The sequence below is a fragment of the Acanthisitta chloris genome, unplaced genomic scaffold (assembly GCF_000695815.1).
Source record: "Acanthisitta chloris isolate BGI_N310 unplaced genomic scaffold, ASM69581v1 scaffold13010, whole genome shotgun sequence".
NCBI lineage: Eukaryota > Metazoa > Chordata > Aves > Passeriformes > Acanthisittidae > Acanthisitta > Acanthisitta chloris.
The window spans coordinates 12032-31937 of record NW_008652362.1 but is presented as its reverse complement, the minus strand read 5'-3'; the positions used below and the strand labels follow the sequence as shown (position 1 = coordinate 31937).

The 19906-nt window shown below is 42.3% G+C and overlaps 1 protein-coding gene across 1 annotated transcript; it reads left to right on the top strand.

The window, feature by feature from the left end:
- Positions 1-1195: 1195 nt before the first annotated feature.
- LOC103804503 (BPI fold-containing family C protein-like) lies at positions 1196-17663 on the top strand (the record flags this gene model as incomplete). Its single annotated transcript, XM_009077119.1, has 10 exons — positions 1196-1298; positions 5751-5862; positions 7919-8047; positions 9009-9164; positions 10043-10106; positions 10187-10247; positions 12826-12917; positions 14721-14894; positions 15824-15877; positions 17493-17663. Coding segments are annotated over exons 1-10 (1116 nt in total), but the record flags the coding sequence as incomplete, so codon positions are not given.
- Between the last annotated feature and the right edge of the window lie 2243 nt (positions 17664-19906).

Here is a 19906-nt window from a genome sequence, read left to right as displayed (position 1 = left end):
TGGTGCGTGGTTATGTCCCACCATGCAGTGGATCATGGTCTTGCTTTGCGTTCAACCACACTGCTGCAAGATTAGAATCATAGAATCATCAGAGTTGGAGGAGACCTCTAAGATCATTAAATCCAACCATTAACCTGTCACTGCTGGAACCCCTAAACCATATTCTCCAGCATCAGATCCAGACACCTCTTAAACATTTCCAGGGATGGTGACTCCACCACCTCCCTGGGCAATCTTCCAGTGCCTGAACACCCTAACAAGTAAAACATTTCTCCTAACATCCAGTCTGACTCTGCCCTGTCTCAGCTCAAGGCTTCAGCCTCTAGTCCTCTCCCTGCAGCCATGGCTGGAGAGACATCCCCCACCTCTTTCCAAGCCCTGTCAGTGTTTTAGAGAGCCAAGAGATCACCCCTGAGCCTCTTCTCAAAGCTAAACTCCTACAGCCCTTCCTCATGTGCTCTAGCCCTTTTCTGCCCTTGTTGCCCTTGGCTGGACTTGCTCCAGTGCCTCAATGGCCTTTTTGCAGTGAGGAACCCAAAACCGAACACAGTACTGAGGTGTGACCTCCCCAGTGCCAAGTCCAGGAGGATGATCAACCTTCTCTTCTCCTGTGTGATCACCAAGTAATTCTCATGTGTGCGTTGAATTTGCCCTCACACTCTTCTCTCATGTGACCTTATTTAGTCAGTCTCATGTGTCAGTGCTTGGATTAAGTTAGAGGTTTTGTGTGTAACAACAAGGCAAATTTTGTAGGGAGACATACCATATTATATTAGAGCAGCTGATTTAGTTGAAAACCTTTGGGACTCTCAAATCCACTATATCCTAGAAGGTATGTGTGTATAAATAAATACAGGAAGACAGACCTGCTCCTCCTTGGTTGGGATTGCTCTGTTGTGTTGACCCTGCAGGAGGTAGGACAGATAGTAAAATAAAACAGCGAAGACATGGGTGTGGGGAAAGGATAGAGCAGTGGAGCAGAACCATTCAGTCTCACCAACAGCTAATGCCTGCCAAAGTGATATTCAAGGAATCAGAACTCTGTGCCTGCTTTGTGCAATAAAATCATTGGCTTGTCCCAGTTTCATTGAGGGAAGTCATGGATACAGATTTTTTGCAGCTAGTGGTATGCATCATTTACAGAAACTTTGTATCATAAATGTTGTTAACAGATCCCTGTGCCCAAGGTGCGAAGATGCTAAAGACGTGGTGTATTTTCCTGCTGTGTTGGCTGTCCTGGCAGCTCGAAGCTAATCCTGGTCTTAAAGTGAGGATTACTCAGAAAGGACTGGACTATGGTATGTCTAATTGTGCCAGAAGGTAATTTATCATGAATACTCAAGTTAAAAAATACAGTCTCTTAACAAAGGTGCAATGTAGGAACAAACTCCTTAAATATATAAGTAGAATAAGTTCCTTTAGTCACCTCACACCAGGAACACCCTTTGTCTATTCTCTCACTTATTTGTGCATCCCAGGTGTGAATTTATGTCACTGCATTCTTCTGCAGTGTTTCTACACATGCTTCATATCTCTATACTTTCTTAGACCCAGCATTAGATGGCCATATAATTCCTCTTTTCCTTAAAAAGTATACAAAACTTGACTGAAAGTGCAATATTTAATTGAAGATAATAAGACATAATTAAGGGGGGAAAAAAAACCTTAAAATTTTGAAACAGCCACATAGCTGTGCACCTTTATTCAGTATGGAATAGAGTAGAAAATACTGTGCTTTAGTAAGAGTAAAAGAATAGAGTAAAAAAATAGTGCTTTAAAAAAAATCTAGTGACTGCCATAATTCTGCACCTTAACAGAATATAAGAATTGCCACAATTTATTTTCCTTACTCTTTCTATTCATGCTAACTTTCACTGTCTCTTACCTCTATGAGTTTGGAGGGTATGTAGTATAATTTCAATAGTTTCCAGAAGTAATAATAATAATAAAGGTTAACAAGTCACAGATTCAACAAAGGCTGGGTCATGGTAAGGATTAATCATCATCTATGTACTGAACATGCTGACAGGTAAACAATGGGGTTGTGAGGTGAAAAATAGAAGCTCAGGGTTTATACTTTCGAGATGAAAGGGAGGATCAGGTCCACTTATTTCACTGTGTGAGCATTGATTTAGAGGCTTTTGAGGAATTGAAAAGTGCAGGGCAAACATCAGTTACCCAAACCAGTACTGAACTCTCTTGCTTCCTAGGGATCTCTCGTGCCTTTAGAAATGAGAATTCAACCTGGTGTTTCTTAGTGTGACACAGGAGTTCTTGTGAGAGTCATAGAATCACAGAATCATAAAATTTTAGGGGTTGAAATGGACCTTAGAGATCATCCAGCCCCAACCCCATGACCTGGGCAGGGACATCTCCCACCATAACAGGTTGCTCAAGGCTTCATCCAACCTGACTTTGAACACTGCCAGGGTTGGGGCAGCCACAGCCTCCCTGGGCAACCTGTGCCAGTGTCTCACCACCCTCACAGGGAAAAACATCTGCCTAATATCTAACCTAAATTTCCTCTCCTTCAATTGGTACTCATTGCCCCTCGTCCTGTCACTGCAGCTCTTAACCAGGAGTCCCTCTCTTCCCTGGAGCCCCTTTAGATACTGGAAGGTGCTCTGAGGTCTCCACACAACCTTCTCTTCTCCAGGCTGAACAGACCCAACTCTCTCAGCCTGTCTTCATAGGGGAGATGCTCCAGTCCTCTTAGCAACTTCGTGGCCTCCTCTGGACCTGCTCCAACAGTTCCATGTCCTTCTTACACTGAGGGCACCAGTACTGTGTGCAGTATTCCAGGTGGGTCTCATGAGAGCAGAATGAAGGAGGAGAATCCCCTCCCCTGACCTGCTGCCCACACTCCTTTGGATGCAGCCCAGGATTTGGTCAGTTTCTGGGCTGAACTCACACTGCAGCTCATGGGGAATTTCTCATTCACCATCTCCCCCAGCAGAATGAAGGAGTAGAAGCCCCTCCCCTGACCTGCTGCCCACACTCCTTTGGATGCAGCCCAGGATTTGGTCAGTTTCTGGGCTGAACTCACACTGCAGCTCATGGGGAATTTCTCATTCACCATCTCCCCCAAGTCTTTCTCCTCATTGCTGCTCTCAATTACTTCCCCAAACATGTCAGCATGGCCTTCCAAGTGCTGGAAGAATAGACTAAGTTGGCACAACCTGGTAAGAATAGACACTAACAGTGCTCCTGATGCCAAGAAAAGGCTGGAAAAGAACTACTCACAGACTTGTATCTCTGAGTAGCAGGTATTGTTTATTCAGCACTGGGCACAAGGGGGATCGGTCCACCAAACTTGTGCAACCAGGGACAAAAACTTCACAGTTTTTATACATTAAATGTTCATACATATTCATTCTTTCCAGGAATGGGTGGTTATTATTATAATTAGTTCTTGGAAGTCATTATCATATACTCCTCCTCCATCTCCTCCCTCCTGGCATCAGTCCCATGGTCCTGGTGGTCGTTTGGTGGTCGTGAAGATGAAGCGTCTCCTCTTCCTCAGTACCCTTTGGACACCCTTGTTATGCAACCATTTACCCCTTTGTACAGTTTTGCATGCCTTGCTGACCTTGCCTCTATCTTGAACATTTTGTTTCTTTATTCCACACCCCACATGGTCTTAGTTTTCCTTCCACTGCCAAGGTTTGAGTCTAGTTAGTTCTGCTGCCTTATAGATAAGGTGCATCGTTTCACCAACGAAGCCAAAACAGCTTTTTATCTGTACTATGCAATCCTTGCTGTCTTGCAAATTAAGCTGAAATAGTGCTATTAGTAAAGTTCTCCTTTATGCTTTCAGCTTTAACTGTTCAATTCCTGCTTTCAGCCTGCTTCTCACTATCACTCCTCCCAGAGGCATTTCTCGTGTTTGAAGAGCTTGGCCTGCTTTCAGCCTGCTTCTCAGTATCACTCCTCCCAGAGGCATTTCTCATGTTTGAAGAGCTTGCTGCCTGGCATCTCTTTTCCCTTAATGTGGACTTTGAAAGCTAAGGCAGTAGATCCTGCTTGTGTGCTTCTTTGCTACAAGAACCTGGAGAGGAATTCCACCTAGAATCACTGGCTGCCTTTACTGACAACCATAAGAGAGCTTTAAGCTATTTCAGTCAGAGCCCGTATTTTGCTTTGGAGACAGGAATTCTCAGGGAATCAGAACTTACTACTCCTTCTTAATAGGTGCATTTTATAAGAAGTTATTCCAGTGTTAGCATGAATTTCAATTCTTTGTTTTTTTAATACTGTAGAGCCTGAAGGAGAAAAAAATACACATATTTTTTATTCAGCAATTATGAGGCCAAAAGTAAAAGAAACTCATGGTAAAAGCACCTGAAAGCAGGACATCATTCAGGACTAAATCTTTAGTTGTGTCTTAATCAAATATGAGCAAAAATAAGAAAGACACGATGAATTTGGAATTTAAAGGTGCTCTGCTGCTAATGGCGTCTGTGTGTAGTATCAATGTAGAAGTAACATTGCACCATTGTAGGGATTCTTTAAAGCAAGGACAGAAGTTAAGGAACTGAATCAGAGATGTGCAGCAGGCTGTAATGGTTCCGGTGGAGCAGCAAAACTTATGTACTGTGCAAGTAACAGGAAGAAAACACTTACAAGGACTGTCTGTATACCTCAAGCAACTTCCTGTACGCAAGCAACAATCCAGGTAGTTCTGCAGTTGACATACCAGCACTTCACAGGCATTTATCACACTTTTTCCATAAGTAACCACTACAGATAGAAGTCACCTGGCTACGTCATACTGGCCTTTTCATCCAACAGGCATGAGACAATCTGAAGTAAAGGTGATGACCAAGTGTTTCCCAAGGCTATCCACATTGAGTGAGTGAAGTGAAGGAAGTATAACAGCTTCAGAAACCTGACATAAATTCCAGAATATACAATTCAACTCAGGGAAGATGATCCTAGCAGATTATCTTGACCTTGTGTCATGGTTTAACCCCAGCCAGCAACCAAACACCACGCAGTTGCTTGCTCAATCCCCCACCAACAGGATGGGAGAGAGAATCGGAAGTGTAAAAGCTGGAAAAACTCATGAGTTGAGATAAAAGCAGTTTAATAGAGAAAACAAAAGTTGCACGCACAAGCAAAGTAAAACAAGGAATTAATTCACTGCTTCCCATGGGCAGGAGGTGTTCAGCACCTCCAGGAGAGCAGGGTCCATCACACGCAATGGTTCCTTGGGAAGACAAACACCATCACTCCAAACATCCTCCCCTTCCTCCTTCTTCCTCCCACCTTATATACTGAGCATGATGTCCTATGGTATGGAATATCCCTTTGGTCAGTTTGGGTCACCTGTCCCAGCTGTGTGTCCTCCCAAGCCCCTGTGCACCCCCAACTTCCTTGCCAGTGTGGCAGTATGGAAAGCAACAAAGGCCTTGGCTCTGTGTGAGCTCTGCTCAGCAACATCAAAAACATCTCTCTATTATCAACCCTGTGTCCTGCACAAATCCTAAACACAGCCCCATACTAGCCACTGTGAAGAAAGTTAACTCCATGTCAGCCCAAACCAGCACACCTTGGGTTAAATGGCTTGTATGTGAGGCTAAGAGAAGTTATAAACATGTAGTTGGAAGGAGATCTATATAAGGATCAACAAATTGAGGTATTTCAAGAACTATGTTCAAAGTGATGATTAAATTATTTGGCAGCATATCTGGACCTCTGAGTGCCAAATCTAATCTGCAAGGCATGTGCTTTCCTATGCTCCGTTGCAGGCAGGAGGATTGGGATGGAGCTCCTGAAGCAAGCAGTATTGAAAGAGACCTTCCCAAGCTGGAGTGGGCAGGAGAGTTTGTCAGCTATAAAAGTCAACTATGTCATTTCAAGGTAAGTACAGGGAATACATTTGAAAGTTTTAGGATGAAACAGCTTATTATTACCACACAGTAATAATTACACAGCCACAGTTTGTTCAGTGTCAAATTTTAATGGTTCATCTAACTCTGCTTCCACTGCCCAAGCACTGGTTGGTTTTAAGAGTACTTGTTCTGCCACACTCAGAGATGAACTTTATAAAGCTGTGGAAGGAGCACCTTGGCTGTTTTTTCCCATTGGTTTGTATCAGAGTTTGGGGCAAGACAGGTGTAAGCCTGATACAGCAAGGGAAATGGGTGGGAAAGACGGCAGAACTGGTGTTATTAACCATCTGATGTTGTGAAGGACCTGTAGCAGTGAAAATGGTTTGTGTTTGATGAGAAAAATCTGACAAAGGGTAAGACAAAAATGTGTGCAGGGGATGGAGTATGTGGGTTGATGTGGCAAGAAGATGACTTAACAGAACTGGTTTAGTTGAATTTACAATGGTAAATCACCATTTTGATTGGACAGGGCTCAACACCTATTTGCTGCAGAGGAAAATCCTTGTACCAGGAGCATCAAGTAGAAAACCAGTTTCACAGTTTCCTACAAGTTTTCCAAATACAGAGACTAATACAAAAGCAGGTTTTTCTACAGCCTTCAATCCCACCTTCCAATAGGCTCTAAACAAACAAACAGACCTCAGGAGCTCTTGGTCTTTTAATATTACTATCAAGCCAAACTCTGCTGTTCAGTAGGATTTTACATCCTCAAATTACCCAGAGTGATGAACACCAATCTGAGAGACTTCAAGGACTTTCTGCTGGACAGGGCCTGCATCCTTTTCCTAATACCCTCCCTTCTGTCTGTTATTCTTCCATCCTTGCTACCTTAATCCCTGCACATCTGAGGGAGCTGTGTTTGGACAGAAGGAGAAGAAGAGACTATGGGGGTAGAGGTGAATGTGTTTTCCTGCATGGCTTCCACTGTCTGCTGGGTGTTGATTATAGAGAATATGGAGCCAGATTCTTCCAGAGGGTACACAGTGAAAAGATGATGGAAAACAGGCATAAATTACATCAAGAAAAGTACCAATGTTGGGGGAAAAATCCTAGGGAGCATAAGAACGAGGGCTGAAAAGGTTGGGGAATATGCATCCTTGGATGTGTTGAGACTTAAGTGGGCAGGACCCCTGAGTTCTCCCAGCTTTCAGTAGGAGGTTGAACAAGAAAAAATCTCCTGAGGTCCTATTTCAACCTCAATTATTATATGATCTTCGAAAGCTCAATTCATTCCCCCAACCACAGTTCTGGAAATTGGCCATCTTCCCAGTGGATAACCTGATTTTAGCTCACTCCTAACAAGATTACTAAAGGCAGTGTTACTGCTGCCCAAGATGTTACTGGAAAGTTATGGTCATTTTAACCAAAAGTAGCTGGTGCCTTCTGCCCCTGGGAAAGCAGATTAAAGGCAATTGTTTCAGAGATGTCTGCCAGATAGCAGGAAACAATGAGGAGATAAGATTACAGCTGATATCTTTACAACATTCAGCTCAATTCAACACACCCATGTGCAAGGCAATATGGTTGAGGATCAGAAACACTTGTTTTGGCAGGGAAATATTCGAGGAAGATTTTATTTAGAAAAAATGCATCCTTTCCAGAGCCCTTTGCTTCGGCAAGAAATCAGAATGGGGAAAGGGAAACTTTGCTCTTCAACAAATGCTACTATTCAGACAACCTGGATTTATTTATAGATATAGCATCTGGTTTAAACACAGGTTTATTTTTCTCCAGCAAGGACATTTCACTTTGAGGAGTTTGTTTTTCTCCCAAGGAGAGGGTTTTCTTTTTTTAAAAAAAGAATGCCTGTCCAGATATCAAGGATTCTTTTTCCAAGGATGCAACTAGTTGTAATGGTACAAGTGTCTTTCTTTCCTAGAATACAGAAGGGCTGATCATTTCTGAGGAATTCTTTTACTTAAGCACAGACTTTGCTTTTATAGCAGAAAGGTTTTCAGTGATCATAAATTCTTCTTCTTTTTTAGAGTGCAATCTAATAATCCCTGTCTGTATTTATTCTGTAGGCTCAGAATTAATGCTGTAGATTTCCCAGAAACTTCTGCTTCCTTTATTCCTGGCACTGGAATTTGTCTGTCAGTGTCACAAGCTTCTGCTACAATCAGTGCAGACTGGAGAATAAGTGCATGGCTGTTGTAAGTATGGCACAGAGATGCAGGTGGCAGTGGGGCAGTTCTGGGAGAAGGATTGCAAATGAAAGTAACAAATGTACTAGGCAGCTATTATTTTTCAGATCAGATATGCTTTATCATTTAGAATCATAGAATCATCAAGGTTGTAGGAAACCTCTAAGATCATTGAGTCCAGCCATTAACCTGTCACTGCTGTAACCCCTAAAGCCTAAACTATAGCCTGCAGTGTCAGATCCAGATGCCTCTGAAACACTTCCAGGGATGATGACTCCACCACCTCCCTGGGCACTGTTCCAGTGCCTGAACACCCTAACAGGGAAAACATTTTTGTCTCCAAGGTGGCTTATAGAATCATAGAATTTTAGGGGTTGGAATGGACCTTAGAGATCATCCAGTCCCAACCCCATGCCCTAGGCAGGGACCTCTCCCACCAGAACAGATTGCCTAAGGCTTGATCCAGTCTGGCTTTGAACACTGCCAGGGTTGGGGCAGCCACAGCCTCCCTGGACAACCTGTGCCAGTGTCTCTCACCACCCTCACAGGAAAAACTTCTTCCTAATATCCAACCAAAATTTCCCCTCCTTTGTACCCACTGCCCCTTGTCCTGTCACTGCAGCTCCTAACACAGAGTCCCTCCAGAATTAGCATCACTATGGTATCACCTTGCTTCACAAGTCTGTGCAGTATGACATTGTCTTTAATGATGTGATTGCATACTGCATTTTTTACTTTTTTTTTTAATCTCAGCCTTTTTTGCTGAGTACAAATTGTGTTTGGGTACAATTTGTGTCATGGGTACCGTGTCATGACCATAATCTACTTTAATCTCTAGAAAACTCATTCCTCATTCGAGATGATAGAGTCAAGAAGTCCTTTCAAACTTGATTTACAGGTAGTTTCTTCAATCATTGCCCTACAGCAGATGTTTTCTTGACTGACTTTGGCTTTTTTTTTGTCTGAGCAGCAAAGACCAAGGAGAAATTACTGTGTCCATCTCAGGATTGTTTATTGCAGTTAGCTTCAAAGTGTCACGGGATAGAACAGGCCACTTGTCCACATTGCTACACAAATGCCAGCTGAGCATTGATAGAGTCAGAGTCAAGGTACATGGAGGATCTAGGTATGTACAGCAAATTTCCTACTTACTCTGTGGGAAGTGACAGGATTTCTGGCATAAGGACGGTCCAAATGCTGATTTCTAGGGATGCAGTTACAGACTATGATGAACTATTGAAGGCTCTAGAAACAGAGTTTTAAAGATCGGTTTTCAAACCCAGGCTCCTTTGTTGAGTGTGTGGAGTGAGGTTAATCTACCTTTCTTTCTGCACGTGCCAGCAAGTGAGCTGACTAGACAGACTGCATATGAAAGCATTGACATTTGGCCGTATTAAAGAGTACAGGATTGCAAGTGAAGGGTTGCAGATATAGAATCATAGAATTTAAGGGTTGGAATGGACCTTGCAGATCATCTAGTCCCAACCCCTGCCATGGGCAGGCACATCTCCTCACTAGATCAGGTTGCTCAAGGCTTCAAAGCCACCATGTCTGGTGGTGGTGGTCCACCCTGTGTGGACCACCATATAAAGGTGGTCTAGACTGATTAAGCCTTGAGACAAGCTGACCTACCATTTAAGAATTAAGCATTCAAAAGAGACTATGAAACAATGCTTGTAGTTCTTACTTTGATTTTCTATAGGGTTTTTTTTTCTCACTCAGAGATAAAATGTGGCTAATTGTGCTTCATTTACCAACACATTAACATGAACATTCACAGCCTTGCAAATTGCCTCCTGTAGAGCTCCTCTGAGACTAAGAACCCCTAGCATTTGCCTGAGACTCTCAAACTAACAAGAACTATTCAACAGTTCAGTCTACCATATTGCTGCAATTGCTCCTCATCAATAGAAATGACACTGATGTCCCAGTCTGTCAGATTTTATATTTCAGGTATTTCAATCAATGGTAAAAAATTTACTGTGTCCGTTTCCTTTCCTTCAGTTGGATCTCCAGCCTTCTAGCTGGTTATCTTGAGAAGCCCATTCACACCAGATTGGATGAAAATGTAAGTTTGAAGAGATGGTTTTGGTTAGTGAAGGGAGGAGTTAAAGTCCTTACATCACTCACTTGTCTCTCTTTTCATAGCTGTGCCTTGACATCAAGTACAAAATCCAAATTATGGATGCAGAGCTCAGAAAGCATGAGGGTGAGTTGTTGATAATGGCTTTTTCTTAAGTAATTTTCATAATGCTCAATTTGTAGCCTTTGTTATTAGATGCCAAACTATTGCTGTGTTTATGGTGCAAAAATAAAGAGTGAAGGAAGAAAAATACAGCCATTGTTCTGTACCTTAACCTATTCTATACTCCACCCTAGAAATTTCTTGCATGTACCTTATACATAATATTCAGATTCCTTCTGTGCCCACAGCAAGTCACCTGTAATCTTTCAGTCTGTTTTATCCTATCTACGTCATTTCCTTAGGTTCTCCAGATGAGCATTTTCATAGAATCATAGAATCATCAAGGCTGGAAGAGATCTCTAAGATCATCGAGTCCAACCATTAACCTGTCACTACTGTAACCACTAAACCATATCCTCCAGCATCAGATCCAGATGTCTCTTAAACATGTCCAGGCATGGTGACTGCACCACCTCCCTGGACAACCTATTCCAGTGCCTCAACACCCTAGCAGTGAAGAATATTTCCTAGCATCTAATCTGACACTCCCCTGTCCCATTTCCATGCTGATTCTCTATTCTCTCGGTACTGTGGAAATAAGACTTGTGTTCAGTGAGATAAGAAGATGCTGCAGGAAGACAATGTCACACTTAGCATGTTTCTTTTCCCACCAGTAACAATTCCTGTGTCACTCTTGCAGAGATCTGAATGCAATAGATATCTGTGTCCAAACAGCATATAAGATTTTTCACTACTATAACCAATGCCACGGCTTTTTTTTTTTCATTGTTGTTGGTAGATATTTCTTTCACCCCCAGGACTAAGAATATTTGTTCTTTTTCTCAATTCAAATTAATTCAATTCCCCTAAGTCATAATTATTCAGGTCATGGAGTTTGATCCCACTTCACTTTGCTTTGTGGATATTTCTATTATCTATTCTGCTATTCAGAAGCAGAGTAAGTTGACATTTATTTGTCCTAAAATCATAGAATCAAGCAGGTTGGAAAAGACCTCAGAGATCATCAAGTCCAACCCTACCATCATTACTAGACCATGGCACTAAGTGCCACATCCAGTCTCATCTTGAAAACCTCCAGGGACGGTGAATCCACCACCTCCCCGGGTAGCCCATTCCAATGCCTGATCACTCTCTCTGTAAAAAATCTCTTCCTAATATCTTACCTAAATCTCCTCTGGCAGAGCTTGAGTCTGTGCTCTCCTGTCCTACTGCTGGTTGCCTGTGAGAAGAGACCAAGCCCCACCTGACTACAACCTCCTTTCAGGCAACTGTACAGGGCAATATGGTAACCCTTGAGTCTCCTCTTCTCCAAGGCTCCCTCAGCCTCTCCTCATAGCACTTGTGCTCGAGTCCCTTCACCAGCCTCGTTGCTCTTCTCTGGACCTGCTCCAGCACTTCAATATCCCTCCTGAACTGAGGAGCTCAGAACTGAGCACAGTACTCAAGGTGTGGCCTCACCAGCACCGATTCCAGGGGAAGAATCACTTCCCTGGTCGTGCTGTAGATGACCGATACCTGCCACGTGCCAGGCAGTGGCAAATATTATGGAAGACCATGATCATCAAGAACATTTTCTTATGCAGCGCATAATTAAACACTTCAAGTTCACGGGTTCAAGGGCACTCCAAGCTGTGCTGTCGTATTGAGGAGTTCATGGGCTCTGTGTGAACTCACCATTTCTCTTTAAACCCCTCTGATTTTATACAGTATGAACAGACCACACAGTCCAATAAAAAAGTCTTCAGTCCTATTGTGGATAAAGTGCTCTCTGTTGTTGTTGTGGACAAATGATTCTTGTCTTCAACACCGAGAGGTATCAAAATTTGCTAGTGGCATCTTCCAAGGGATTTAATAGTATTTGCCAGTATTTCACTACTCGTATATGAGGGTTTAGATCTCTTGTGCAAAAGATGCATAACAAAAAACCCTGTCCTAGGTACTCTTTTCACTGCGTGGGCGAATGTATTCAATTGTGAACAACAAGGCCTAAACCAGGAGGCCTCAGTGACTTTTCCAAGGGGAATCATAGAATCATAGAATTTAGGGGTTGGAATGGTCCTTACAGATCATCTAGTCCCAAACCCCCCTGCCATGGGCAGGAACACCTCCTCACTAGATCAGGTTGCTCAAGGCTTCATCCAGGCTGGTCTTGCACACCGTCAGGGTCAGAGCAGCCACCACATCCCTGGGCAACCTGTTCCAATGTCTCACCACCCTCACAGGATAAAACTTTTTTCTAATATCCAACATAAACTTTCCCTCCTTCAGTTTGAACCCATTACCCCTTGTCCTATCATTGCAGTTCCTAACACAGAGTCCCTCTCCAGCTCCCTTGTAGGCCCTGCAGATACTGAAAAGTTGCTAGGAGGTCTCCACGCAGTATTGTCTCCTCTCTAGGTTCAAATGCTCGCACTATTTCCCCTATAACAATTTCCTTTTGCATTTTCTTCTTCCTTCTCCCACCATTCTTCTTCTTCAGATTCACTATTTCTATACTGCCTTTGCCTTCAGCTAAGCAATAACTGTTGGTGGTGTGTTTGTGTAATAACAACTGTTTTGTTTTTGTCCATCATTCCTCTAGTCTTAAGCCAGATTGACGCCTTTGCACAAGTAGACTATTCCCTAGTTAGTTCTCCATCAGTCTTCAAATCACACATTAACTTGGATTTGAAGGTAATTTGTCTTTAATATCAGTGTGCTTTCTAAGACTTTCCTGATTCTCTTTTGAACTGATTCCTTTTCTTTCACTACAGCTTACTCAGCCTCTCCAGTATTTACTTAGAAAAGCATTTGGGAATTTTGGTCAAGAGTTGTTTTACAAACCAGATATGATTGTTTATTTAATAAATGAACTGCAAATGTTAATTAGAACCATAGAACCATCAAGGTTGGAGGAGATCTCTAAGATCATTGAGTCCAACCATTAACCTGTCACTGCTGTAACCCCTAAAGCCTAAACCATGTCCTGCAGTGTCAGATCCAGATGCCTCTTCAACACCTCGAGGGATGATGACTCCACCACCTCCCTGGGCAATATTCCAGTGCCTGAAAACCCTAACAATGAAAAAGCTTTTCCTAACATCTAATCTGAATCTCAGATTAACCAAAGCTATTATTTTGCATTAAATTATTACAGAGTTGAAGCCCTTCAGAGGTGCTTTATAAAGAGCATAAAAGTGTACATCCACAGCTCTTGCACTGTTGCTTGTTCTTCCCGTTAGCAGTGATACATAACCTATGGTGGCTACCAACACGATTGCAATCCAAAGCATTTGATTTGAGGTGACTCAGCATCTTATCTAAGTACAGGTAACACTCAAAAAGAAGATTCCTCACAGTCTTTGAGCAGCACATAGCAGTTCCTTCCTTATCTATTTTTCACCTTTTTTGGCAGGAGATATCTCAGTAACACCTAACTTTTCCAGCAGTTTCAACAGTCCTTGTAATTTAGAGGCTCTCAGAACTGACTTTGGTTAAGAAAGGTGTGTCAGAGCTATGGTTGAAACTCTCCCTCGTGGTTATTTTGTTCAAGCAACTTTTACCACCCACCAAAAAAAAAAACCAAAACCACCACTTTGCAAGCAGGATATACATAGCTTAAAAGAACTAAGCAATTATTTATCAGCTACTGTAGTTAACTAAAACTTGCAGGCTAAGCTTTAACATGATGACACTGGATGAGGCTTTGTAAGTCAGTCATTAAGGAAGTCACTAGTGTTCGGTGCTCCTTGGAACAGGCTGATTTCCTGATGGTTATATGTTGCTGTCTTCCAGCTCTCAGCTTTTTTCCTTATGGTTTTATACCTTTCTGTGTAACTGTTTCTCCTGATGAATCTTCCAGCTACTTGTCTTTATAGTGTCAGCAATGCCTCTACTGTCTGTCTTACTTTTCTTGCTTTACATGGCCTGAGCACACAAACCTTCTCACATTTCTCCTGTTTTAACAGTTATCTTTTTAGCATACCTCAACCAAGGTCCTCTACCTGTGCAGCACCCAAACTAGGTTTTGGGGGACTGGCACCTGGATCAGGGCTGAGAGTTAGATGATTTAAAAGGCTCCTTTGTGTTGCTGTCCTAAGCAAATTCCAGTGCTTTTGGGGTGTACCTGAAGATTTTCTTGAAATTCTACCCTTGGAATTAAATTGACAAATGTGTCTTTGCCACAAGAGAAAGAAAACTGTGGTCCAGAGAATTATTTTGTGTCTGTGTGTCTTGTAGCTGCTGTCCAGAATACTCGCTTGAATGCTCAAATTCAAACTTTGAAGTATGGTGACCACATTCTCTTTGATTCTTGTACTTCCATTTTTCCAGAAAAGCCTGGATTTGCTGATTTTTTTAGGGCATAGCACAAATTTATTTGCTTAGTTCAAGGTTTCTTTAATGTCAAGCTTTAGGAAGAACTCTTTCTGTTCAACCACTGCCAATGCATTCTGACAAATGTTTCAACCAGAAATATTCAATGGTGACTTTTTGCAGGGCACAGTCTATCCAGTAGGAAATCACACAGACCCTCCTTTTGTGCCAGCTCCATTTGCTCTCCCAAACCAGAGTGATTCTATGATATACTTGGGAGTCTCCAATTATTTCCTCAAGACTGCTTCACTGGCTTACTACAGAGCAGGGGCCTTTAACATCACCATCTGCAAAGAGGTGAGTGTAATGTGCCTGGATAATCAGCAACAGAGGCTAACCCCTTATGTCTACCATTTCACACCATTTTGGGTCACACTTCTACCACTTGTATGAGAGATTCATGACATTCATTCTGTATATCCTGATTTAAAAGAGTCAAAGTCCTCTTCAGACCTGTGTATGAACCTCTTGGCAGCTCTAGGCAAGGAATGACAGATATGAACATCACAGTTCTGGAGTGCCAGAAGTGGCAGGAAGAATCAAAAAAAACCCTTTTCACTGCATGGATTCCACATAGGAAAGGGCAAGACAGGAAAAGGTGCCCTGAAGGCACAGTCTGCTGCATAGAGGTCCACATGTATTGTCTGTTGAGAGCTGGAATAAATCCTTAGACGTAATGGAGCAGCAGAATGAGGCAAGAAGTAGGTACAAGGAAACTGAGCTTTCAGCTGTGGTTGAAGAACATACAAGACCTCTCAGAAATGCCAGTTTCCACACTGGCATTGGTGGTCAGAGTTTCCAGTAAGTTTTGCTAACTGAAGACCCTTTGGTCTTTAGAAAAACTGGTGACATGCAATGGTGCTGACAAACATCATCACAGTGGTTAGCAGCAAAAGGACGCAAGAGATTTTTGAGTCCTTTCCTCTGACATATTCAGTATATTTCATCTGAGAGAGTCTCAAAGGCAGCAAGTCATGTCTGTTCTCTCAAAGAGTAATGCTTGTTCCCTGGTACATCAAGTCCATGAGAAATCTGTCTCTCTTCTGTCCCACAGAGCACTGTGGGTCCCTTAGGAATCATTCTGGGGCAAGGAAGTACTAAATGAAAACATGGATTATCTAAAACTAAAGAAAACAGGACATGTTGTTGGGTTGGTGTGTCCCCCCCAAAGGAAAACTTAATTTTCAAGCTCATATAATGATCTAATCTGTTTTATTTCTTTACAGCTTGCTACTGCTTTTAACCTAAATACCTCCTTACTCAAGTATTTTGTTTCTGAGGTGAGTAGTTTTATTTCTACAGACCTTTTAAGAAAAAGCAGTATCTAATGCTTTTCATGGTTATATTCTGTGTGCTAGTTCATTTGCAGATGTTTGGAGGAACCAAGGAAAGTGGTTTATGATTAGTACAAGATTCAAGCACACATGTCTACACCATCATAACTCTTCCTTACTATATCATGCTACACTTCAGTCATTCTTTACTCCTCTAAGTGCTGGTTTTGCTCTCACTCTCTGAAACAGTTATAAAGACTGAGTGGTAGCCATCTAAGGACCTGAGGGTCCGGGTCCATGGCAAGTTGAATATGAGTCCCAGAGTGCCCTGGCAGCCAGGAGGGACATTGTGCCCTGGGGTGCATCAGGTGAGGCATTGCCAGTCCAGGGAGGGGATTGTCCTGCTCTGCTCTGAGCTGGGGCAGCCTCACCCTGAGCACTGTGTGCAGTTTTGGGTGCCACAATACAAGAAAGATATTAAGTTATTAAAGAGCATCCAAAAGAGGTAACAAAGATGGTGAAGGGCCATGAGGGGAAGCCACATGAGGAGCAGCTGAGGTCACTTGGTCTGTTCAGACTGGAGAAGAGGAGACTGAGGGGAGACCTCATCACTGCATACAACTTCTTCACGAGGGGCAGTGCAGGGGCAGCACTGACCTCTTCTCTCTGGCAACCAGTGACAGGACCCAAGGGAATGGCCTGAAGTTGTGTCAGGGGAGGTTTAGGCTGGATATTAGGAAAAGGTTCTTCCCCCAGAGGGTGTCTGGGCACTGGAACAGCTTCCTGGGGCAGTGGTAACAGCCCCAAGGCTGGCAGAGCTCAGGAGGCATTTGGCCAATGCTCTCAGGCCCAGGGTGTGATTCTCAGGGATGTCCTATGTGGGGCCAGGAGTTGGACTAGATGATCCTCAAATGTCCCTTCCAATTCTGATTATTCTCTGATTCTGTGATCTGTGAGATCAGCCTCCTTTTATTCCTGTTTAAGGTAATGGTTATCTCTGGTATTGGTAGCCTGAATTATCTTTGCAAACACTCGTGATTCCTGACTACTGAACATTATATACAGTGGGAAATAATTAGTAATGAATCTATAAATGTGATACAAGAAATTAAGATGCTATGAGATGCTTTAAAAATCCCTAATATGGCAACATTTACTATAAGATGATGAAATATGGAATCTGTGGCATTGTAAATTGAAGTTTTGTCCTCAGGATTTTCTCTACTTTTCAAAAGATTTTGAATGCTGCCACATTTCCAAATTCTTTAAATTGTCCAAGTGAGTATTTTTTACTGGAATCTCTCATTTCCCTCATGTCTCTAACGTGCTAATCCTCTCCTCTTGAAATACATTTTCCAGGAGCAACCTTTAAATTATTTCTTTATATATGTTCAATATCGGTGAGTCTAAAACTTCACCATTCGTTTTATTGAACTCAGAGTATGTGCAATGCTGATTATGTCATTTCACTTGGTGTAAGTAAAATGAAGTATTTTTACTATTTCCATTCCATTCCATTGATGAATTACAAGAGGATTGGTATGTAACACCTGACTATGATGTAGCTTAAGAAATGTTTAACTCTGCACTCACCATTTTTCTCCTCTTTGAACCTCCACAGATTGCTCTGAGCTACACAGCAGCGTGCCCAGTGCTGCTGAAGCTGATGGCTACATCACCTCCTGCAGTCAGTTTAAATGCAGGGAGATGCATCCTACAGATCGATGGCTGGATAGAAGTGTTTGCTGTTCTGCCAAATTCAACCACCCAGTCCATCTTTACAGGGAATCTCGTAAGTAAAATGAGCTCGAAGATAACATTCAGTGCTGGGGCTGAACAAATTTCACAGTAATCTTCCAGGTCCTTTGAAAATCATAGAATTTTAGGGGTTGGAATGGACCTTATAGATCATTCAGGCCCAACCCCCTGCCCTGGGCAGGGACATCTCCCACCAGAGCAGGTTGCTCAAGGCTTTATCCAACCTGGCTGTGAACACTGCCAGGGTTGGGGCAGCCACAGCCTCCCTGGGCAACCTGTGCCAGTGTCTCACCACCCTCACAGGAAAGAGCTTTTCACCTAAAATCATAGACATTAGCATAAAATAGCATGTACCTGCCACAGACATGCATATTGTTGTGCTGCATTTCACACACTGCAGAATGTAGTAGATTTAATAGGCAGGTGCAGAGAGCTACTTATGAAAGCTCTTTTTTGCCATGTGGGAGGTTTAGTGATTATTCAAGAATGAACTGTAAGCTATAAAAATGTGATTCTTGATGCCCAGTCTTGCCAACCTGTTTGTTATAAAACAGTTCAGTGTGTCCCCAGACATCTCCTCACTAGGTTAAAAGTAAACCAATTATGTCAGCTGTGGTAAGACTTAAATGATAAGGAGGCAATCAGGGCAGTGTTATCACTTCGCTCACACAATCTGAAAGCAGCAGATTCACAAATGATTTCACTATCTACATTTATTGCCCACCTAAAAAGTTTAGACATTGTGTTTCCTATCACAAAAGCAATTGTATTTTGCCTGTATCTAAGACAGTATCTCTCTGTGTGTACTGTCACAGAAGACTGTTTTGTTTTTCTCCCTGCAGACAGCCACTACCAGAGCCAATTTGACAATAACCAAGCAGAAGTTGATTATCTCATTACTTCTGAAGAGGTAACCAAGAAAAATTCAGAGAGCAACATTAATTATCCCAACATTAGGACACGACAGAACTCATTGTGTCAGCCTGACAGTGCTTGTTTCACCATGAGAAAAAGAGCTTAGTTATCTTCTTTCTCACAGGAACTCTAAGATATTTTTGACTGGTTGATCTAAATCTTGCAGATGAAATATAATGAGATTGTGGAACAACCATGTCTCTTGTGTAATGTGATACTACTCCTTTCTGTAGGTTAAATACCTTTCCAGGAGACAATGTTCAATTTATTGGCTATCTTAAAGGCATCTGTTTCAGTCTGTACTGATGTTGGAGAATGAAGTTCAGTAGTTTATTCAAACCCTTCTAAATCTTGCTGCCATGCCAAGTCTGAGCATCATAACCAGAAGTACTGGAAGGCAAACCCTACACAGGAGCACTGCCACTAGCTTTCCACATGCCTTCACATAAGGGGAAGGAAGAACTGAGACCACTGCAGCAGCAGACCCCATGCCATCAAACAAATGAGACTAGAAAGGTGTCTATAGTTGGAATCAAAGCTCAGAGACTTTTAGATTTTGCTTAGATCTCGCTGGTTTTGTGGTTACCTGCAGTTATAGTTGTTCTCAGCTGTCTCAGAACAGATTTTATCCACACTTGGAGCTAGGCTGGATTTACAACCCCTTTCTCCATAAATGCACCAGGTGGGTAGACTTCCAGACAGGTAGCCCACATCAGTGTTTCTTCTGGGTAGCTCTATACTCCAAGCTGGTCCAGAATTCCAGAATATATGTTATTTTTTAATCTATTACAGCTTCACAAAAAAAACATGTGAGCAGCCTTTTCTTAGTTTTGGTCACTGGACCTTTTAAACAGGAGAAGAGGACTTGAGAATGATCAGAGCCTGTCAGGATAAGCTTAAGGAGTAATAATGCCATTCACTTAAAGCTTTTAACACAAGAACGTGTTCTTCTGTTCTTCAAAATGTTGTTTTTCCCAGGATTGTATTTACAGTGACCTGAGGATGCACTACAGGCATCAGTGGAATAAGTTAGGAAACCATAATGGTTAGGGATGGGTATGAGTTTATTCCAATCATAAGGAACATTTGAGGAATGTGTAGTTCAGCCATTGCAGGAAATAGCAATTCCAGGAAAAATTGATTTCCCAAATCTGATAGTCACAGATCAGAACTACACATGACTGTAGGAGATTAGTACCAGAAAGATCCCCGTGATTCTATAACTCACTTGTAGTTGTGCCAGTTTTAATTAAAAGCAGTTGGGAATCAAAGAGTCTTTGGCAAAGTGAAATATGTGAATCAGCATGAAATCAATATGAATTTCCACAAATGAATCTTCAAGTAGTGTGCACAGCTTGTGCC